The sequence below is a fragment of the Littorina saxatilis genome, linkage group LG3, assembly GCF_037325665.1.
Source record: "Littorina saxatilis isolate snail1 linkage group LG3, US_GU_Lsax_2.0, whole genome shotgun sequence".
NCBI lineage: Eukaryota > Metazoa > Mollusca > Gastropoda > Littorinimorpha > Littorinidae > Littorina > Littorina saxatilis.
Genome location: NC_090247.1, coordinates 57169512 through 57187712, shown reverse-complemented (window position 1 = coordinate 57187712; position 18201 = coordinate 57169512). Strand labels below are relative to the sequence as shown.

General features: G+C 42.7%; 2 protein-coding genes across 3 annotated transcripts; both read right to left on the bottom strand.

Annotated features, from left to right (window-relative positions):
• Positions 1-93: 93 nt before the first annotated feature.
• Positions 94-10765, bottom strand: LOC138962750 (hyaluronidase conohyal-P1-like). Of its 2 annotated transcripts, none has more exons than XM_070334699.1 (6): positions 10584-10765; positions 8831-9254; positions 7780-8021; positions 6552-6650; positions 4338-4539; positions 94-3541 (listed from the first exon to the last, which is right to left on the bottom strand). In XM_070334699.1, exons 2-6 carry the CDS (start codon positions 9140-9142, stop codon positions 3125-3127), a joined length of 1272 nt encoding a protein of 423 aa, XP_070190800.1. In that variant the 5' UTR covers positions 9143-9254; positions 10584-10765; the 3' UTR covers positions 94-3124. The 2 variants fall into 2 exon arrangements, with proteins under 2 accessions (XP_070190800.1, XP_070190801.1); XM_070334700.1 differs by lacking the exon at positions 10584-10765 and adding an exon at positions 9834-9940.
• A 1423-nt stretch (positions 10766-12188) lies between these two features.
• LOC138960974 (poly [ADP-ribose] polymerase tankyrase-2-like) lies at positions 12189-14989 on the bottom strand. The gene has a single exon (XM_070332599.1). The coding sequence runs from the start codon at positions 13237-13239 to the stop codon at positions 12226-12228; it is 1014 nt and encodes a 337-aa protein (XP_070188700.1). The 5' UTR covers positions 13240-14989; the 3' UTR covers positions 12189-12225.
• Positions 14990-18201: the final 3212 nt, after the last annotated feature.

The window sequence follows — 18201 nt, the reverse complement described above, 5'->3', positions numbered from 1 at the left end:
CACGCATGCACACGCACGCACACAAACTGAAACGCACACACACACACACACACACACACACACACAAACCATTACAAAAGCTCAACTCGGTGATAGATTTCCCAATCTGTTTGAAAAGACAACATAATAAAAACTCACAGAGGAATAGGGGCACAAACATGGTTTTATACTCTGGCCATATCAACTAAAACGACGACACCTGCACGGAAGTCGGAGACCACAACGGCAGCAACAACAACAAACCAAATTTCAATAAGAATTATACATTGAAATTGTACAAAGCAAAAACTCGATTAAAGAAAAGTTAAAAAATTGTTTTTTAAAAAACCAGCTTGATTAAAACAAAAAAAAGACGAAAGGCGACATCAAAGAAGCAAAGGGAAATAAAAACACACACACCCAGTAAATGAAGGTTATAACCGCTACGTGCCTTATCCCCTTTGTGTGTACACGCAAGCACAAGACAGAAATGATCGTGTAATCCATGTCAGAGTTCGGTTGGTTATAGTTCAAAGAACATAAATACCAAGCATGAATCCCCTAAAATCATCGTATAGCGGCCTGCATGGCGGGGTAAAAACGGTCACACAATAGACGTTTTGGGGGGAAATAACTCCGTTTGGTTTGTATTTGTTGTGGAAGAGTGACCTTTTCTTGCAAAACCTCGTACAAACATAGGCGGGGCCAATCATTAGAGAGGGGTGATTCGAAAACACGTGCGTTTCTCCAATGTTTGTCATAGTAACTAGAAAGGCATTTACGGACTTACTGATTTGACCAAAACCAGAAACACCATGAACCAAAGGGGGGGTTTTCGGCGAAACGAGCAATACTGTAACTTTTGTTTTATGCAGTGCTACTGAAGATAAGCCGTGTGCTAAAAGACCTAATCGCTCGCTTCGATCTACCCATTACTGAATGATTTATACACAGAATCAAACTGGCAACGACGTCTGCACGCAAACAGTACTGAAAGACAAGAAGACTCTGAGCAGCATCTAGCTTCCTGCAGTTAGGGAAAATATCAATAAACCGAAGAGGCTGACCAAGACTTTAGTGCGATTTTCATTTTTTTTTTCTTAATTTACTCAACATCAATTTAGTTAGCGAGTAGAAATCCATATCCACATAATGCATCAAGGGCCATACATCTTTATTATTAAATATAAAAAGAAATTATCAATATGAAGCTTATATAGCGCGTATTCCGTGGGTACAGTTCTAAGCGCTTTGTCTTTTGGATCATGAAATGTGCGTCTTACAATTCTGTGCAAGTTGAAATATATAGGGTACAACAGGCAAAGGCTGCAGGTAAAAAATATGGTCCTTATTAAGACACCACTTTGCAGACGATTTCAGGTGAGTTTACCTTCAAGAATCCAAAGGGAAATTCGTTGTGCTGTATTTTAGACCCATCTGTAATGATAAACTCGAAAATGCTCCGTACCTAGGCTTAATTGATCAAATCAAAGTAAATATTGGAATGTTTTTTTGTGTGTGAAACTCTTTTTCGTGCTAATTACATTCAATTACATACATGTTTTGTACATCTGTTGTACTATTGTTCGCATTATTGGTTGTAAGTGAGTGAAATAAAGAGAGAGAGAGAGAGTGTGTATGTGTCACTGTGGGTGTACATGTGTGTGTGTGTGTGTGTGTGTGTGTGTGTGTGTGTGCATGTGTGTGTGTGTGTGCATGGTTTGTGTGTGTTTTCAAAAGAGAGTGTTGTGAAAGAAAAAAGCACACACTAAACGTGCCCTCTAGTAACCAGAAGACAGCATAACTCAGCTCTTATAAGGAGGTAAATCAGAACAGTGGTACCTTTGATGAAAGGATACCCTTGGGACCAGCCAAAAGGTGTGCCGACATCGCAGGTGGCCTACAATCGCAAGAGGTGTATTTTGGTCCAGATATTGGACAGCCTGAGAACAGAATGCTCCCTGTATATCGTTAAAGGGAGCTCACATCACAGGTACAACTACACTTATTTCCCTGGTCTCACAATGTTTCTAACGTATGTAATTGTAAACAATTTATTTTTTATATACAAATCGCTATCACAAAATCAGCACAGACACAAATTATGCAAACACATTATGGGCTGCACGTACAGCACATAAATAGAAGACATTTGAAAATTGTTGGAATGCGTATAATTTCCTTCAGTGTATAATCATATATGTCTAAGTATAAAACTGCCTAAGTATAAAACTGCATGTTTATGTTAAAAAACAGTCTTGTAAAATGTGTAAATTATAATACATGTACATGTATAAAGCTCGTGTCAGAAGTACATTGTAAATTATGCATATAATTATATACAAATCAATAGTGTTTCAAGTCATAGTACATCAAGAATCACAAACAACCCAGGCAGACTTGACCTAAGAAATGAAGGGAGGTAAGCACTTTACAAATAAAATGGACATAACAAACCAGTATCCTGGGCTGAAATGCACGAAAAAGCTACCACCCCTTAGGGTCGAGCCAGCCGCGGAGCCGGATTGGTTGAAATCCCACTTCAGTTTCAACTAATCCATACCACGCAGCTAGCTCCCATTAGGGTGATATTAACTTTCTGGTGCACTTCAGTCCTGGCACCTTAGGGAATGATTAAAAGTATTGAAATAAACAGACGACTTTCAAATGACTGGATCAGCATAACTCTCACTTACGCTGAAGGGGTCTATGTCGATCAAAAGAGAGGGGTTCCCTGTAGGTGGAGTTCCTGTAGGGGGATTCCCTGTATACAGGGAATCCCACAGGGTGGAGTTTTTCAATAAAACTTGCAAACCATACTCAAATTTCTAAGAAATATCAAAAAAGATAGAAAAACATCAAATTCTACCGATGTCGCTAAGCATCACGTGACTTTCAGCAAGATCAGCGAAACGCTACAGGAACTCCACCCTGTGGTATTCCCTGTATACAGGGAATCCACCAACAGGAATTCCACATACAGGGAATCCCACTCTTATAATAATAATAATAACTGGACATTTTTCACTGCACAAAGCATTTGCACTTAATTTTTTGCAAAAAGACTTAACAAAGTCTTCATGATGTCATCTTTAGGCCCAATTAAGGAATGTCTTTAGAAAAATAAAATAACTTAAAAAAAAATCTAGTCCTTTTTCTCACAGTGGTCCCCCGTCCAGCCTGCAAAACATCGACAAACATAGTCGTCGTACGGAGAAACCCCCTCCCCACCGCTCACCCTTCCCTCTCCCCCACCCTTACCCCTTTTCTCCAGCTGCTCCTGCCTAACCAGACACTGTCTCTGGCCACTCTTCCTACGTTGTGCCTGCACCAGAGTTTCATAGTCTTTATCTACGCAGCGGCCGTGGGAACTGCAGAGCGACGAGCTGCAGTTTGAAAGAAACTGAGTCAGGTTCTTCACGTAGGGTCCAAGGGTGGTGTTGACATATGACTGCAGCAGACGACACTCGTTAGGGGTGGAGTAATAAGATGAAGCGCCCCACAAGACTACGCCGGCTGCTCCCATTTGGCCTGGAAGTCCGATGGCAAGTGTCAGATTTTCCTGAAAGCAGAGAATTCTTAATAAGATGAAGAGCTCCACAAGGCTATGCCGACTGTTCTCAATTTTCCTTGCAAGTGTCAGATTTTCCTGAAAGCAGAGAAAGTTTGTATTGTTTTTTTACTGCAAGGCAAATTTTGAATGGTAAAAATATGAACTTCATGAGGGAATCTTCTCTACCAGTTCGAGTCTGATTATGTCATTTGCAAGCAGCAATTGTACACAAATGTCTACGTAGGCATGCATGCTCATACTGGATCAAATTATGAAAAATAGGCAGGGGCGTGCACTTAATTTCCAAAATGAAATTTGACTATACACTTTTTTTGAAAGACTGAGAAAGGATAAAAAGTGCTCTGCAAATGTTGTTAAACTCAATTACCCCCCAAAAAAAATTAAAAAAAAGATTCAGATGCGAAACTAAACATTTTCCCAAGGTGCACTGTTTTTTCTCAAAAAACAAAAACATCAAAGTGACTGGAGATGAACTTAAAGCTTGTACGTCTTCTATTTGCAGACGCTATACCCCTGAATCATAACCGAGGGGATTTTACAGCATTTACACTTCAAAAAGTAACATACAGGGGAGGCAGTCATCTTGCTGCTTATTCAAAGGACCACACACAGCGGTTGTTTCTCTTGTCAGAGAATTGATTTTTTTTATCATTTATGATAGCAAAAAAAGAATTTGATAGGTTTGTGACAGTCCAGGGTTAACAATTTGTGCAAAATCATCTGCATCAGAATAAGAGAAAACTCAGGGGGCAAAACTCAAAAAGAATTATACCACTAATCTTACCACAGAAAAGAAGTCCTTTGCGCTATCCTGGCACAGACTGTACGGCAGAATGAGCGTGTTGGGTGTGCAGAACTTGGCCCAAACTCTCAGCGTTTCGTTCACCGTCCCTTGGATGTTCTTCTCCACCGTGGCGTAGGGCGTCTTGCTGCTCATGTAGATCTCTGGAAACAGTCCTCTGCTCGCTCGCCACAGGTAAGCAAGTCTGAAACACCATCATGGGTACGGTAACTTAATTGAGCTAGACATCTTCTTATCTCAGTAATAATTGTCTGCCTGTCCACTTAAAAGAACACTTAGGTCCCTACTAGTCAATGATCTCTGGAAACAGCCCTCTGCACGCTCGCCACAGGTAAGCAAGTCTGAAACACCATCAAGGGTAACTTAATTTAAATTGGAAATGACTGCTGTTGGTGTTGGTGTATGTTATTACATCTGCAAAATGTCTGGATGGTTGGTTGCTATCATTGTTTTTTACTGTCTCTTCAGCAGATATTGCTATCCGAGACCGATGTAATTGTCCGGAGCTATAGCCATCTTCTAACCCAGTATTAATAGACCTTTTCCGTATCTGAGCAGCTCTCGCGAGACACGCTCTTTGTTATGCTTTGAACATCGCGAGAACTTCGAACTTTGGCTTGTGCAGCTCGCACGAGATCGCTGTACCGCATGCTTTGCTATGCTCTGAAGTTTGCAAGAGATTACGAGAGCTTGGAATACCGATAGGGTCTATTGTTTGTCTGTTTATTCAAAAGACCACTTAGGTCCCTACTAGTCAATGAACTCTGGGAACAGCCCTCCCCTGTTCTAAAAAAAAAAAGATGGACCACTAAAAGTACTTATTGTTAAATGTGTGTGTGCAAGCAGGTCATTCTACCCGCACACACACATAATATTTTTTTAATTTATATCAAGTCTTATATAACAAGAAGAGCAAACGCTCGATCGAGTCACTTTCGCAGTTCTGAATATTATATGAGGCATCAGATGGACAGGAAGAAATTGCTATTCACAACACAATGAGTCACGTTCACATAAAATTTGAGCCCGGTCACTTTTATAGTTTCCGAGAAAAGCCCAACGTTAAGTTGTGTGTTGCCGAACAGAAAAGGCTAGTTATCTCCCTTGTTTTTCTGATAACGTTCGTAAAAGGCTACAGATGTAAATACTTTGATGTAAAGAATAATCCTACAAAGTTTCAATCACATCCGATGAACTTTGTCAAAGATATAAAATGTCTAATTTTTCCTTTGACGCTGACCTGTGACCTTGAAAAAGGTCAAAGGTCAACGAAACCATCGTTAAAGTGTAGAGGTCATTGGAGGTCACGACTAAACAAAATATGAGCCCGATCGCTTTGATAGTTTCCGAGAAAAGATATAAAATGTCTAATTTTTCCTTTGACGCTGACCTGTGACCTTGAAAAAGGTCAAAGGTCAACGAAACCATCGTTAAAGTGTAGAGGTCATTGGAGGTCACGACTAAACAAAATATGAGCCCGATCGCTTTGATAGTTTCCGAGAAAAGTCCAACGTTAAGGTGGTGTCTACGGACGGCCGGCCGGACGGCCGGCCGGCCGGACAGACTAACACTGACCGATTACATAGAGTCACTTTTTCTCAAGTGACTCAATAATAATAATAATACGAATATTTATAACGCGCACATATCTCACCAACAGGCGACTCAAGGCGTATCTCCAGAGTCGGACTCAAGGTGCAGGGATCTATTTATGCCGTGTGAGATGGAATTTTTTACACAATACATCACGCATTCACATCGACCAGCAGATCGCAGCCATTTCGGCGCATATCCTACTTTTCACGGCCTATTATTCCAAGTCACACGGGTATTTTGGTGGACATTTTTTATCTATGCCTATACAATTTTGCCAGGAAAGACCCTTTTGTCAATCGTGGGATCTTTAACGTGCACACCCCAATACTCTGCACAGTGGAACCCACCTCTTAAGACCTCCAACAATCTTAAAAAATCAAGTCAAGGGGGGGTGTCTTAAAATGAGCGTCAATTTACAGAGGTTATAAACAGAAAATCTAAGAAAAAAACAGGGTCTTAAAGTTAAAAGGGAGGGAGACTCTTAAATTAGTTGGTCTTAAAAAAGTGGTTCCCTGTATCAACACACACAAATCTGTGCATCACTATTGCACCATGAAATTATATTATATGCATGACTTATGAAGCAGAGCTTTGTCTTACTCATCATTTCCCGGCCAAGCGCGAGGAAACTGGTAGAAGCCCCAGTGACCGTCAGGACGGAGGTCGCGACTCACATTCAGAGTTCCCTCCAAGAACAGCCTGAGAGAGAAAACAGAAAGTTCCAATTCAAACAAATAGAATACACACATGACTAGAATGCATCTATATAAAAACAAACAAACTCACACAATGCAAGCATGCACACAGACACACATGCGTACACACACTCACACACACACACACATCGGCATGCTTGCATGAGACTCAAGTACACACACACACACACACACACACACACACATACACACACACACACACACACACACACACACACAATCACTTTGAAATGATATAATCATATTCCTCTCTTTCTCATCTCCTTCTCTGACTTTCTTGTTTGTGTGTTATAATGTCAATATCATACAGAACACTTTCAATTTTTTTCTCCTGTTTCTGATGTTCAGCACTCATGTGTTGTGAAACATTTCCTCTCTCATTGAAAATAATACAGGGTCAACGAAAGAGAAGAGCAAGATTTTTTGTTCCTGTATACTTAGGCCAAAAAAAATAATAGGTGTGGTTACGGTAACATAGCCAAAAAAAATAGGGTAGGTAGGTAGGCAATCACTTTTTTTTTTTTAAACTTTTTTTCTAATGTGTACAAATTAAACCTACTTGACAGGGAAATAAGTGTGCGACTCTGGCACTTTCGCTTTCATTGCGTTTTCTGCACTCGTTTACTTTTTTTTTTGGGGTGTTTTTTGACAAATGTAATAAAAAGTTATAGGGTCGGCCCCCAAAAATAGGGTAGGTCGGGTTACCGTAACCACACCTTTTTTTTTTTAGGCCTTATTGTCCTTGGGGAAATTTCTCTCAAAGAAAACAAATCCTTTGCCGAAAGTGCATGCGGGTCGAAACCATGCCGATAACGACAACTGGTTTCAAAGCAAGCACCGCTAACAACTGAGCTATGTCCTTGCCCCACACAGACACTGTCCATGTTACAGAAGTTTATAAAAAAAAAATTGGTACAGTGGAACCCCCCTTTTAGGACCTCAACAAATCTGAGAAAATTGGGTCTTATAAAGGAGGGAGTCTTAAAATGGGGGTAATTTTACTGAGGTTATGAACAGAAAGTCTGAGGAAACAAGGTCTTAAAAAGGAGGGAGTCTTAAATTGGGGGGGGGGGGGGGTCTTAAAAGGGGGGTTCCGCTGCATACCAAAATACCTTGCTCCTGTCTCAAACTCTTTAGCAGCCTCTGCAGCCACGGCAGATTTGTTGAGGTAAGGAAAACGGTCCCTGACGATTTCCATGGATATGTTCTGGTACTGCCACAGGGCGTCAAAGTTGTGTCCAAAGCGTGGCCGCCAGCTCTCCATGTCAATGACTGCAATGCCATCAAAACCTGGCTTGGTGGAGGAGTTGACCTGTTTGTTGGCTAGCGTTAAGTGGTACGTCAAGTCACCGCGCTGTAAAAGGAAATACAATGATGAATAACATGTTTTAATTGTATTGATATCACATAATTTGTAATAAGTGCATGCTAGCTTTAAGGCGGTCCTTAAATGAGCCCGAAGTCGACTTCGCGAAGACTTCACAAAGTCTTTTTACCAAAAAATCAGTGCTAAAGCGCAGTGTGGCCAGCTGCGCGAAGTATATTTTGCGAAGTCGACTTTGCGATGACTTCACAAAGTCTTTTTACCCAAAATTCAGTGCTAAAGCGCAGCGTGGCCAGCTGCGCGAAGTATACTTTGCGTAGTTGACTGGGCCAGGCTTCAGAGAATGCTGTTCAGGCCTATAGGGGCATTTGTGAAAAATAACTGCACAGTTCTCCATGCATCACAATCATTACAGAATGCATGTGGCTAACATTATGCTCTATGAAAGAAGTCTAACTTATTTCTGATTTGATCAAAATTGATTTATAAGAATTCATTTCACTTGTATACTAACACCACACAGCACGGTGATGCATGTTATTGTTAGATAAGTATACAGACCAGAAACCCCCCTACATACGAATACGAATACGAATACTTTATTATCTCATACAGAGAAATTTCAGTGTGGTGATGACTGGTGGTCGTCTACATTTATGCTTTTTTTCAATAATCTTATGGTTAGATTTCGCTAAAAAGTTATGTCAAAATGTGAAAAATCAAGGTCTTAAAAAGGCGAAAGTCTTAAATGGGAGGGGGGGGGGGGGGTGGATTGTCTTAAAAAGAGGCGTTCCACATACTGTACGATCTGCCAAGACTCTCAAATCCTGTCGACCTACCTGAGGAACACCCCCGTTTTTGGTCACTCTGCCAGTTTTTCTGTCCAGCGCTGGGAAGTCACCTAGATTGTAATAGATGATCATGTTGTCGCCAGCAAAAGCGTCATTTCTGTTCTCCACAATGTCCCAGGCCGACAGATTCAGGTCGATTCCATGAGCCTCGCACCCGGATGACGGGTGGTTCCACACCACCATGTAAGGTCGGTCTGGCAGCAAAGGCTTGGATGTGCAGCCTGTGGCTTTCTCGCTGTACTGGTGTGTCCTGGGTACCACCGCTGACAGGAAAGCGAGCAGAAAAATCGGGTTCTGCATGATGGGTTTCGAAGTTGAAGCAGTGCAGCTATAGTTGGTTTAGACTCTGCCAGCCCATGTAGCTATAGTACAGTAATCCACTGAGTTCAAAGTTGAAGGTGATGAAAGTCATCTGCAACGAATCAAAAATAGATATATATATATATAACTCAATAACTCAATAATTACTTGATATAACTTGCCACTAAATCCCTGCGCTTAGAACTGTACCCGCGGAATACGCGCGATATAAGCCTCATATTGATTGATTGATTGATATATATAATAATGCCACTCGATTTTGAGCATTGAATCTACAATGCTAAAGTTGAACATTACCTCAAAAACTTGAACCCATTTTTACTGCATGCATGGCAAACACGTACGGCACTCCTGCTTTCAATTCACCACCTGTGATTAGTACAACTTGCTAATTATTAAGACATACCCGAAATCTTCGTTCACAAACCCGTAGTCAGAGGATGGTTTTGCATAAGAATTGTTTTTGGTACAAAAATGAGTGAAACGTGTTGGTGGGGGAGAAAAAATATTTCGGCGAAAGAAAATTTCGTGACACCGGCCTTCATCATGTTTATCTAACACTGGCTGAAAAAATGTGCACAACATCGCATGGTCATTCATTGCATGTGCCCGTTTAAAACTAAACATTAAAACTGTCTCGCCCTATGTCTACATCACTGTGTCGCCAAACCTGCACATTCCTGCAGAGACATGATTCTGAATTCTCGTCTGGGGGAAAAGGCGGAAGTCGTTCTAATTTGGTTCATTTACTTTCACTTTCGAGTTGTAACCAGAAAAGATCTGAACCGTTTACGAATGTTCCGTATGCGGACAACTGCGCATCTCGTGTGTGATGTGCGATAAGTAGTACTGTAGTAGTAGTAGTGTGTGCACGGTGTGTGTGCGTGTGTGTGTGTGTACATGTGTGTGTTTGTGTGCGTGTGCGTGTCAGTGCTAGTGTGGGTGTGTCAGTGTGTGTGTGGGGGGCCGCGCGGGGGGAGGCCTGAGCGGGGGGCCGGGCCGGGGAGGGGGGGGAGACGGAGGGGGGGTGGGGGGGGAGGGGGGTGCGTGTGCGCGGCGGCGTGCGCGAGCACGTGTCACGGTGTGTCAGTCACGGTGTGTATGCGTGTGTGCGTGTGTGTGTGTGTGTGTGTGAGAGAGACTGAGAGAGAGCTGAGAGAGAGAGAGAGAGAGAGAGAGAAATCACCAGGAAAGGCATTTTAATTTGCCGTTGTATTGACGATTAACAGTACTTGCTGATTTGGTGTATATGTCAGTGGAATGACATAAGACAACACAGTCAATTTGATTGATATACATGCTCTAGCTGCGAGTGTTCAACTTCACTTATATGCAATCACGACTGGCAAGGTCAAGAATCACACTATACTGACCCACCCTGCATAAATCACGTCATCAAGTTAACTAAGAAAAATCTTACCTGCTCAGTCGCTGAGAAGGTCTGACGATTATGCAAAACTAAGTGACAGTAGTCAAAACTGCGATCCAAGAATGGCGGCCTCCGACAACTTGAGCTGCTGAATTTGTTTGTGACGAGCTATATGAGGTAAATATATTTTCACAAAGGCGATCAAGTCTCGTGGCGAGCTAAAATCCCATGACCCCTCGCTGGTCTAGTCAAAAGAATTTTTTTTTTTTTTACAGGCGCCTGAACAGAGTGTGCTTATTGCATACTTTGCATTAAAGAAGCACAACTTTTAGATAAACTTATTAATAATACAGATCGTGTGAGCTGCTACACTGATTGAATGTTGAAATAGCCGGAGTAGAGGCCGGGTAGCGTGGTAAGGGGTGTTTGTGGAGGGACTGAAGAGGGAGCTGAACACACACACACACATACACACGCACACACTCACACACACATACACACACACACACACACACACACACACACACATAACAGAACTCGGCACACACATACACACACACACAAACACACGACACACACACACGCACACACACACACACACACACACACACATAACAGAAATTGGCACACACACACACACACACAAACACACGACACACACACGCACACACACACACACACACACACACACACACACACACACACACACACACACACACACATTACACGCACGCACACACTGACGAACAGAGAGACTGATAGAGAGAGAATGAGAGAGACAGAGACAGACAGTAAATTTAGACATGCAGACAGGCAGAGGTGAGTGGAATGGGTACCAAAAAAAGCTACACATTCACGCACATACAAAAACCAAGAAATTTAACATTGTTCTTTATTTTCAGTTTCACCGTTTGGTACTTTTTTCTGGGCCAACACCATCTCTCTCTCTCTCTCTCTCTCTCTCTCTCTCTCTCTCTCTCTCTCTCTCTCTCTCTCTCTCTCTCTCTCTCTCTCTCTCTCTCTCTCTCTCTCTCTCTCTCTCTCTCATAACCTCTCTTCTTTATTGTGGTCTTTCTAACTTTCTCCGCATTAATGTTTGTTTCTATTTTATATTCTGGTTGCATTTAGCATTTTTCATCTATCAATTCGTTCCATTTGTATGCTTCTTTAGTGAATATTATATGTTTAGTATTTGTTTAAGGACAGGATGTTAGACAAGCCAATGTGTCTTAAACCTTTATCTTTGTAAAATAAAGTTCGTTCGTTCTAGAGCCAATTCGTTCTCTCTCTCTGTGCGGCCCGACTGCATGAGAAGAGGCTCCTTGAGCCCCAAAAGTCAGCTCGTGAAATGTGACAGACAACATAATTCACAATCTTCGTCACACAAAACTCAGTTCACGTTCATCACATTATGCAGATTCTCGGGTAAGTAAGGTAATTGACTTAGAATAATGAAATCCGTGGCTGTACTATCTTGGGTAGCCTACATACATCTGCATCTCCTTGAAGTTTAACCAGCACACACACACACACACACACACACACACACACACACAAGCGCGCGCACGCGCACACACACACAACACACACCAACCTCCACCCCCACACACCACACACACCACACACACACACACACACAACCCCCTCCACACCCACACCCACACACAATGTTACACAGTCGACTCATTTAAAATCAAATATGACTAAGGAGTACAAACTCCTGCACAATCTTGGGCACGGGGAGCTGCTGAACCTTCAGCACAAAATGCAGATGCTGACCAGCGGAGGCCAGCAGCGCTCGACGTATGGACAGCACGCACTGAAGCTTGAGCGCGTGCGGCTTGCTTGAGATCTCTGCCAGGCGTTCCATCACATCAGGACAAGCTCGCAGCAGAGGCAGCTTCTCCGTGCGGCACTTGCGTAGCGTGCTGCAGTCCACGATGGCTCCGGCCTCGATGAGGAGGTACGGCAGCCGGCTGTCCTTGCAGCTCTCCAGGGCTGCGGAGAGCGGCATGTGTCCGTTGTGGCCCACGTGGTTGGGGTTGGCACCGTTGAGGAGCAGAAGCTTGGCTGTGTCGAAGGAGGCTGCCTTGCACGCCATGATCAGAGGAGTGGAGCCTCGCAGCTGGATGACGTCAATCATCGCCCCGTGACGTACCAGCAGTGACGCCAGCTTGACGTTGCCGTGGAGACACGCCACGTGCAGGGGGCGGAGGAGGGTGACGTCAGCGACGTTGACGTCACATTTGGGGCTCGACGTCATGGCTTTGGCCATTTCGTAGTCCTGAAGGTCGACGGCGTGCCAGAGCGCTGTGCAGCCTCTGTCGTCATAAATGTTGACGTCAAGCCCCGCCTTCACAAGTTCTTTTATCATGTCCACGTCTCTTTTCACCACGAAACGATACACGCACGATAGTTTCAACCGGTCTTTTTTTGTGTACTGCTTCAGTTTATAAGCGTAGTTGTCCACATGAACGACATACTTCAAATTGGGATCACATCCGCGTCGGGCAAGTGCCCGTACCACGGACACGTGCCCGGCTAGAACAGCCTCCTCTAGAAGAGTGCGTCCGAGTCGAGCGTCCGCCGAGGGATCTGTGGAACAAAAGGCATGATCGGGACTCAGCCCTCGCTTGAGATATTCTTCTACTGAGTCAACGTCTCCTGTTATTATCGACTCATGCAGGTCCTTCTCAAAGTAATCCATGATGAGCTGGGAACCGTCTTCAGTGATGGTCAACACAAAAAAGGCTGCGGAAGTCAAATACAAATCTCAGCAAATATCAACCGGTTGGCTCTTTTTGGAAAATAACTTGATCTACAATATGATATGCTTCCGCATTGGCGTTACATTGGACAATGCAGAAGAAACTGTAAGCACATTCCAATAAGGATTCGGAGGTGGTGACAAAGTAAAATAAACACACTGCACAGAATCTGCAAATCCGCGTTTGATACAGATTGAGTCTGGGTAGGCCTATATTTGCACTTTCGGCTCTATTTTCGTTTCTTTTACGTTGACTTTCAATGCCATACAATTCCTGGTTCAATGTTGATTTGATGAATCCACTATGCACACAGCTCAGAATATATGAATCTGGCTACAATCATTAGCACCTTTGATAATTGTCAATTCTTTGAAGTCGGCAGTCGATCTTCACTCGAGCTCTATACACTGTAAGCTCTCTTCACTCCTTACAAAGCTCTTGTAGTTGTGGATCATGGAGTGTGAGGCGACTTCACGTGTGATGTATTAATTCACACTCACACAAGGCTTCTTCTGCAGTCAATACTCCGAGTGTTTATTCAAACCTGGCTTCTTAAATCATAATAATGTACCTGATGTTATTTTCTATTATATCACAAATAGAATATGTTCACACTGCACTGACTTTTTTCTGCAGTCGGTAGTCCGGGTATCTGTATAGGCCTATATGACACCAGTTTCCATTCAGATCCGACGTTTCCAGTCAATGCTGACGAATATTTGTGGCGTAGCTAGTTGTCATTGTCTACTTTAGTAGTCGCCGGTCAGCCTCTTCGGTTTATCGATTTCCCCTCGCTGCAGGAAGGATGCTGCTCAAAGTCTTCTTATGTTTCAGTACTGTTTGCGTGCAGACTTCGTTACTAGCTTGATTCTGTGTATAAATCATTCAGTGGTGGGCAGATCAAACTGAGCGATTACGTATCTCAGCATTGACTCGGCGTATCTTCCGTAGCACTGCATAATACAGCAGAACTTCAAGTATTGCGAAAGACTTTATCCGGTTTCCCCTAAAAGTCCTGTTTGAGATTTGAGGCGTTAATTAGTTCAAGATAAAAAAATTAAAAAATTAAAAAATCGTTGTGGAGGTGGTAATGTCTGCTGTTGCCATAGCTTTAATTAAACAAAATGTCAGCTACAATCCAGGGAAAATCTTCATTGTGTGTCCAGTGAAAATCTTCATTGTGTGTTCACTTGTCTCTGACTGCAAACGTATGTGATTGCCGAAGGTGTGTTCTGTAAAGTATTAAATGTATTTACATATATTTGCGGTAAGCCTGCACAAACTACAAATCGCGACAGTATGCCTTTAAATTTGCCGTTCGTGTGCCTGCGACTCACAGGTAGGCCTACTTATTCACGTAGCATTATCGGAACTACACATTTGCGTCACATCACTGATCATGCAGCTACAAGCACTCTGACTTCCCCAAGAATATGTCAAGAGCTCGTGCAAGTAGGCTGTTATAACTGCAGCCATCAACTACTTCACACGTTTCTTTGCCTCCTATGCAAACCAGAGCACGGACACGGTTCTTGCTGTGTGCGCTCATACGCTGTCAAACATCATTCTTTTCTCATCAAGCTTTGAAACCACCAGCGACTGATTCGCTCATGTCAATCTGCCTACCAACATACTCAGTCATTGCATGCATGCACGAATCTGCTTGCAGACACACTGTACGTGTGTCTAAAACACAACGTCAGCACTCGCATTTGTTCTTCTGCTTCTGATCAATCGTCAATCGACAACGTATAACTCAATCAGTCGACTGATAAAAATCCACGGTGTCCGTTCCACAAACATACAGACGCCTACGTGCTCCACATGATTGGCACAGTGTGGCACATGTCTCCACTGTCTGTTATTACATGTATATACCGGTACTAACATACTGGTTTATGAAGCTTTTATTTGACAGCCATGCAGTAGACGTCGATGAACTGGCACTTTGTGACGAGGATTAGGTTGTGGAAGGCGGCGAGGGGGGTGAGGGGAGGCCGGGGGGGGGGGGGGCTAAGGTACTAGGTTTACTCAACAGTAGGGCTTATCTGCACAGGTCCAAGGCCCAATTTGATTTTTTTTTAAATCCTAAATAATGCAATCAGTCATCGCACAATGGAACACTGAGCATGATGTCAGTGTTGAGGCCGATAGCAGCTAGACGATAATTATATGAAAGCATGATTATATTCCTTCAAGTGTTACCAAACATACCAGTTCAGTGTCGACTGAGCTAGTTAGTAAGTAAGCTATTCACGAGTCAGTTTTCTCTTTGACATACATGTAACGTGTTGAAAGATGATCACTAAGTTTTTCTCAACGCTGAAACTTCCACCTACATTGCACTGGTAATACTGAGCTGATGTACAACAGTCTGCATCACTCTCATACCATTACGGTTAGTCGCGGGTGTCACAAATACACAGTTATATTTGTACACGTCCACATGCATGTACCCGCTAAAACCAGCCAAGATCAAAAAGAATTCAACGCGGTACTCACTGGTAGCACTTAGAGGCACTGACACTGCCAGCAAAGGACACTTCCTCAGCCGGGTCATGACTGTAAACGCAAGTCATGCTGCTTGCCTGGTATAAGCTCGAGATAATTATGTCAACACAAAGTGCAAATCAAGTATAGGTACTATCGATTCTCAGTAGAGCCACGGGCACATGAACATTTCTCGTTCGCCATGACTGTGAGATTGGGCGAAATTGCTGGTAGAAGCGCATGTCATGCAAAGGTACCAGACACCAGACTGTAGACTGGTATATCTCAATCATCATGTGAAAAGAGACAAGACTCATGTTGGCACCAAACGCATTAAGTCCGTCTTTAATTGAGCCCGAACTGATTCGACTTCGCGAAGACTTCGCGACGGTCTTGTTTGTATTATTGTTATGTACCACGCCTGAATTTCTCTATGAGATAATAAAGTATTCTTATTCTTATTCTTATTCTTATTCGCGACTGAACTCAGTGCCGGTGTCAGTCACGAACCGTGAAAACTCTGCCTGAACAATCCCTCTTAATGCGGCCAATGCGCATGCGCCGCTAACATGGGGAGATTAATCAGGTCTTTATGAAATTTGACATGAGAGTTCCTGGGTATGATATCCCCGGACGTTCTTTTCTTTTTTTCCATAAATACTTTTGATGACTCGGACGTCATATCCGGCTTTTTGTAAAAGTTGAGGCGGCACTGTCACACCCTCATTTTTCAATCAAATTGATTGAAATTTTTGTAAAGCAATGTTCGACGAAGGCCGGACTTCGGTATTGCATTTCAGCTTGGTGGCTTAAAAATTAATTAATGACTTTGGTCATTAAAAGTCTGAAAATTGTAATAAATTTGGTTTTATCTAAAACGATCCAAATTTACGTTCATCTTATTCTACATCATTTCCTGATTCCAAAAACATATAAATATGTTATATTTGGATTAAAAACAAGCTCTGACAATTAAAAATATAAAAATTATGATCAAAATTAAATTTCCGAAATCGATTTAAAAACAATTTCATCTTATTCCTTGTCGGTTCCTGATTTCAAAAACATATGATATGTTTGGATTAAAAACACGCTCAGAAAGTTAAAACGAAGAGAGGTACAGAAAAGCGTGCTATGCAGCACAGCGAAACCACTACCGCGCTGAACAGGCTCGTCAGTTTCACTCCCGTTATGCACATTAAGCGGCGGACTACGGTCATTGTGAAAAAATGCAGTGCGTTCAGTTTCATTCTGTGAGTTCCACAGCTTGACTAAATGTAGTAATTTCGCCTTACGCGACTTGTTTTTACTTCCAGTAAAAATTTCGTACGCGAAAATGGGATGCGGGCGAAGGTATAATGCCAATAACATTATGTGATCTCGCGCAAACGGAATGTCGCGCTACCCTCCCTCCACCCCTTCCACCACCAAGACTAATAGGGGACAAGGGAGTATAAATTTCGTACACCTGGCATGGGAAGTTAAACTGATTCCTCGGCATAGGAAGTAATTTATTCGTTTTTTATTCGTCAGGGGAGTAACATTTGTGTACGAAATGTTAACTCGGAACTCATGACCCTGTCGTGGGAAGTAATTTTCTCGTGTAATGGGGGAGTGCTTTTTTCGTAAAGGGAGTAACATTTTCGTACGAAATTTTTACTCCGGAGTAAAAAGCTTTGTGCGGCCAGTTCAGGACAGGCTTTAAATTTAGCTTCATTAAAGGTACCACCCTTCCTGCGTACCAGAGCCATCCTGAACTCAGGTCAAAATGAGTTCGGCTCATTCTCTCCCTGACAGGATGCCTTGAGTTTCACCTTGTCACGTCAGTCTGGCAAGGAAACCGTTTTGTTTACATATTTAGAGCTTTTTGTAATGTATTATTGATATAAGCAGATTCGCGATCGTCGATAATGATTTTTCATGGTGTTGTGTAATTTTTAAATTTCAGAGGAATTGGTTTGTAAGACAGTTTCAAGGGAGCGGTGTGCCGCACGGTGAGTGTGTGTGTGTGTCTGTGTAACAGAATGTCTGCTACCCCACTCAAGTTTTACACATCATCTGGGAAAAATCGCCGCTTACTTTTCTTTCTATACTAGTTCTCACCTAGCTTAGCAATCAGTGGACTTACCCATACTGACAAGCAGAGACATACATACAAGTCATATTCTAAATCGTCAGTCAAGTTCTTTTTGCCAGTTTGTGTCCATGTGAAAAGATTCCTATCTCTTGTAAAAGACTGGACAAGCTCTGTGATGGTGTACACAAACATTTTGTACAAGAAGAAGATATCTCAGTTAACAGTCTTCAACGTCCGCGATCGGCAGAGTCGAACCTTGATGCGACCACTTCAGCATTGTACAAAGTTGATGGCGTGGGCCATCCTGACCTCAGGTCAAAATGAGTTCGGCTCA

Bases quoted from the DNA above. Each gene is read 5' to 3' on its own strand.
- LOC138962750 (XM_070334699.1), bottom strand. From the start codon at position 9,142: ATGCAGAACCCGATTTTTCTGCTCGCTTTCCTGTCAGCGGTGGTACCC. The intron at 4,540-6,551 runs GTAAGACAAAGC...ATGGTGTTTCAG, and splicing joins GCTTGGCCGGGAAATGATGA to ACTTGCTTACCTGTGGCGAG. The intron at 3,542-4,337 runs GTAAGATTAGTG...CTCTGCTTTCAG, and splicing joins CAAAGGACTTCTTTTCTGTG to GAAAATCTGACACTTGCCAT.
- LOC138960974 (XM_070332599.1), bottom strand. From the start codon at position 13,239: ATGGATTACTTTGAGAAGGACCTGCATGAGTCGATAATAACAGGAGAC.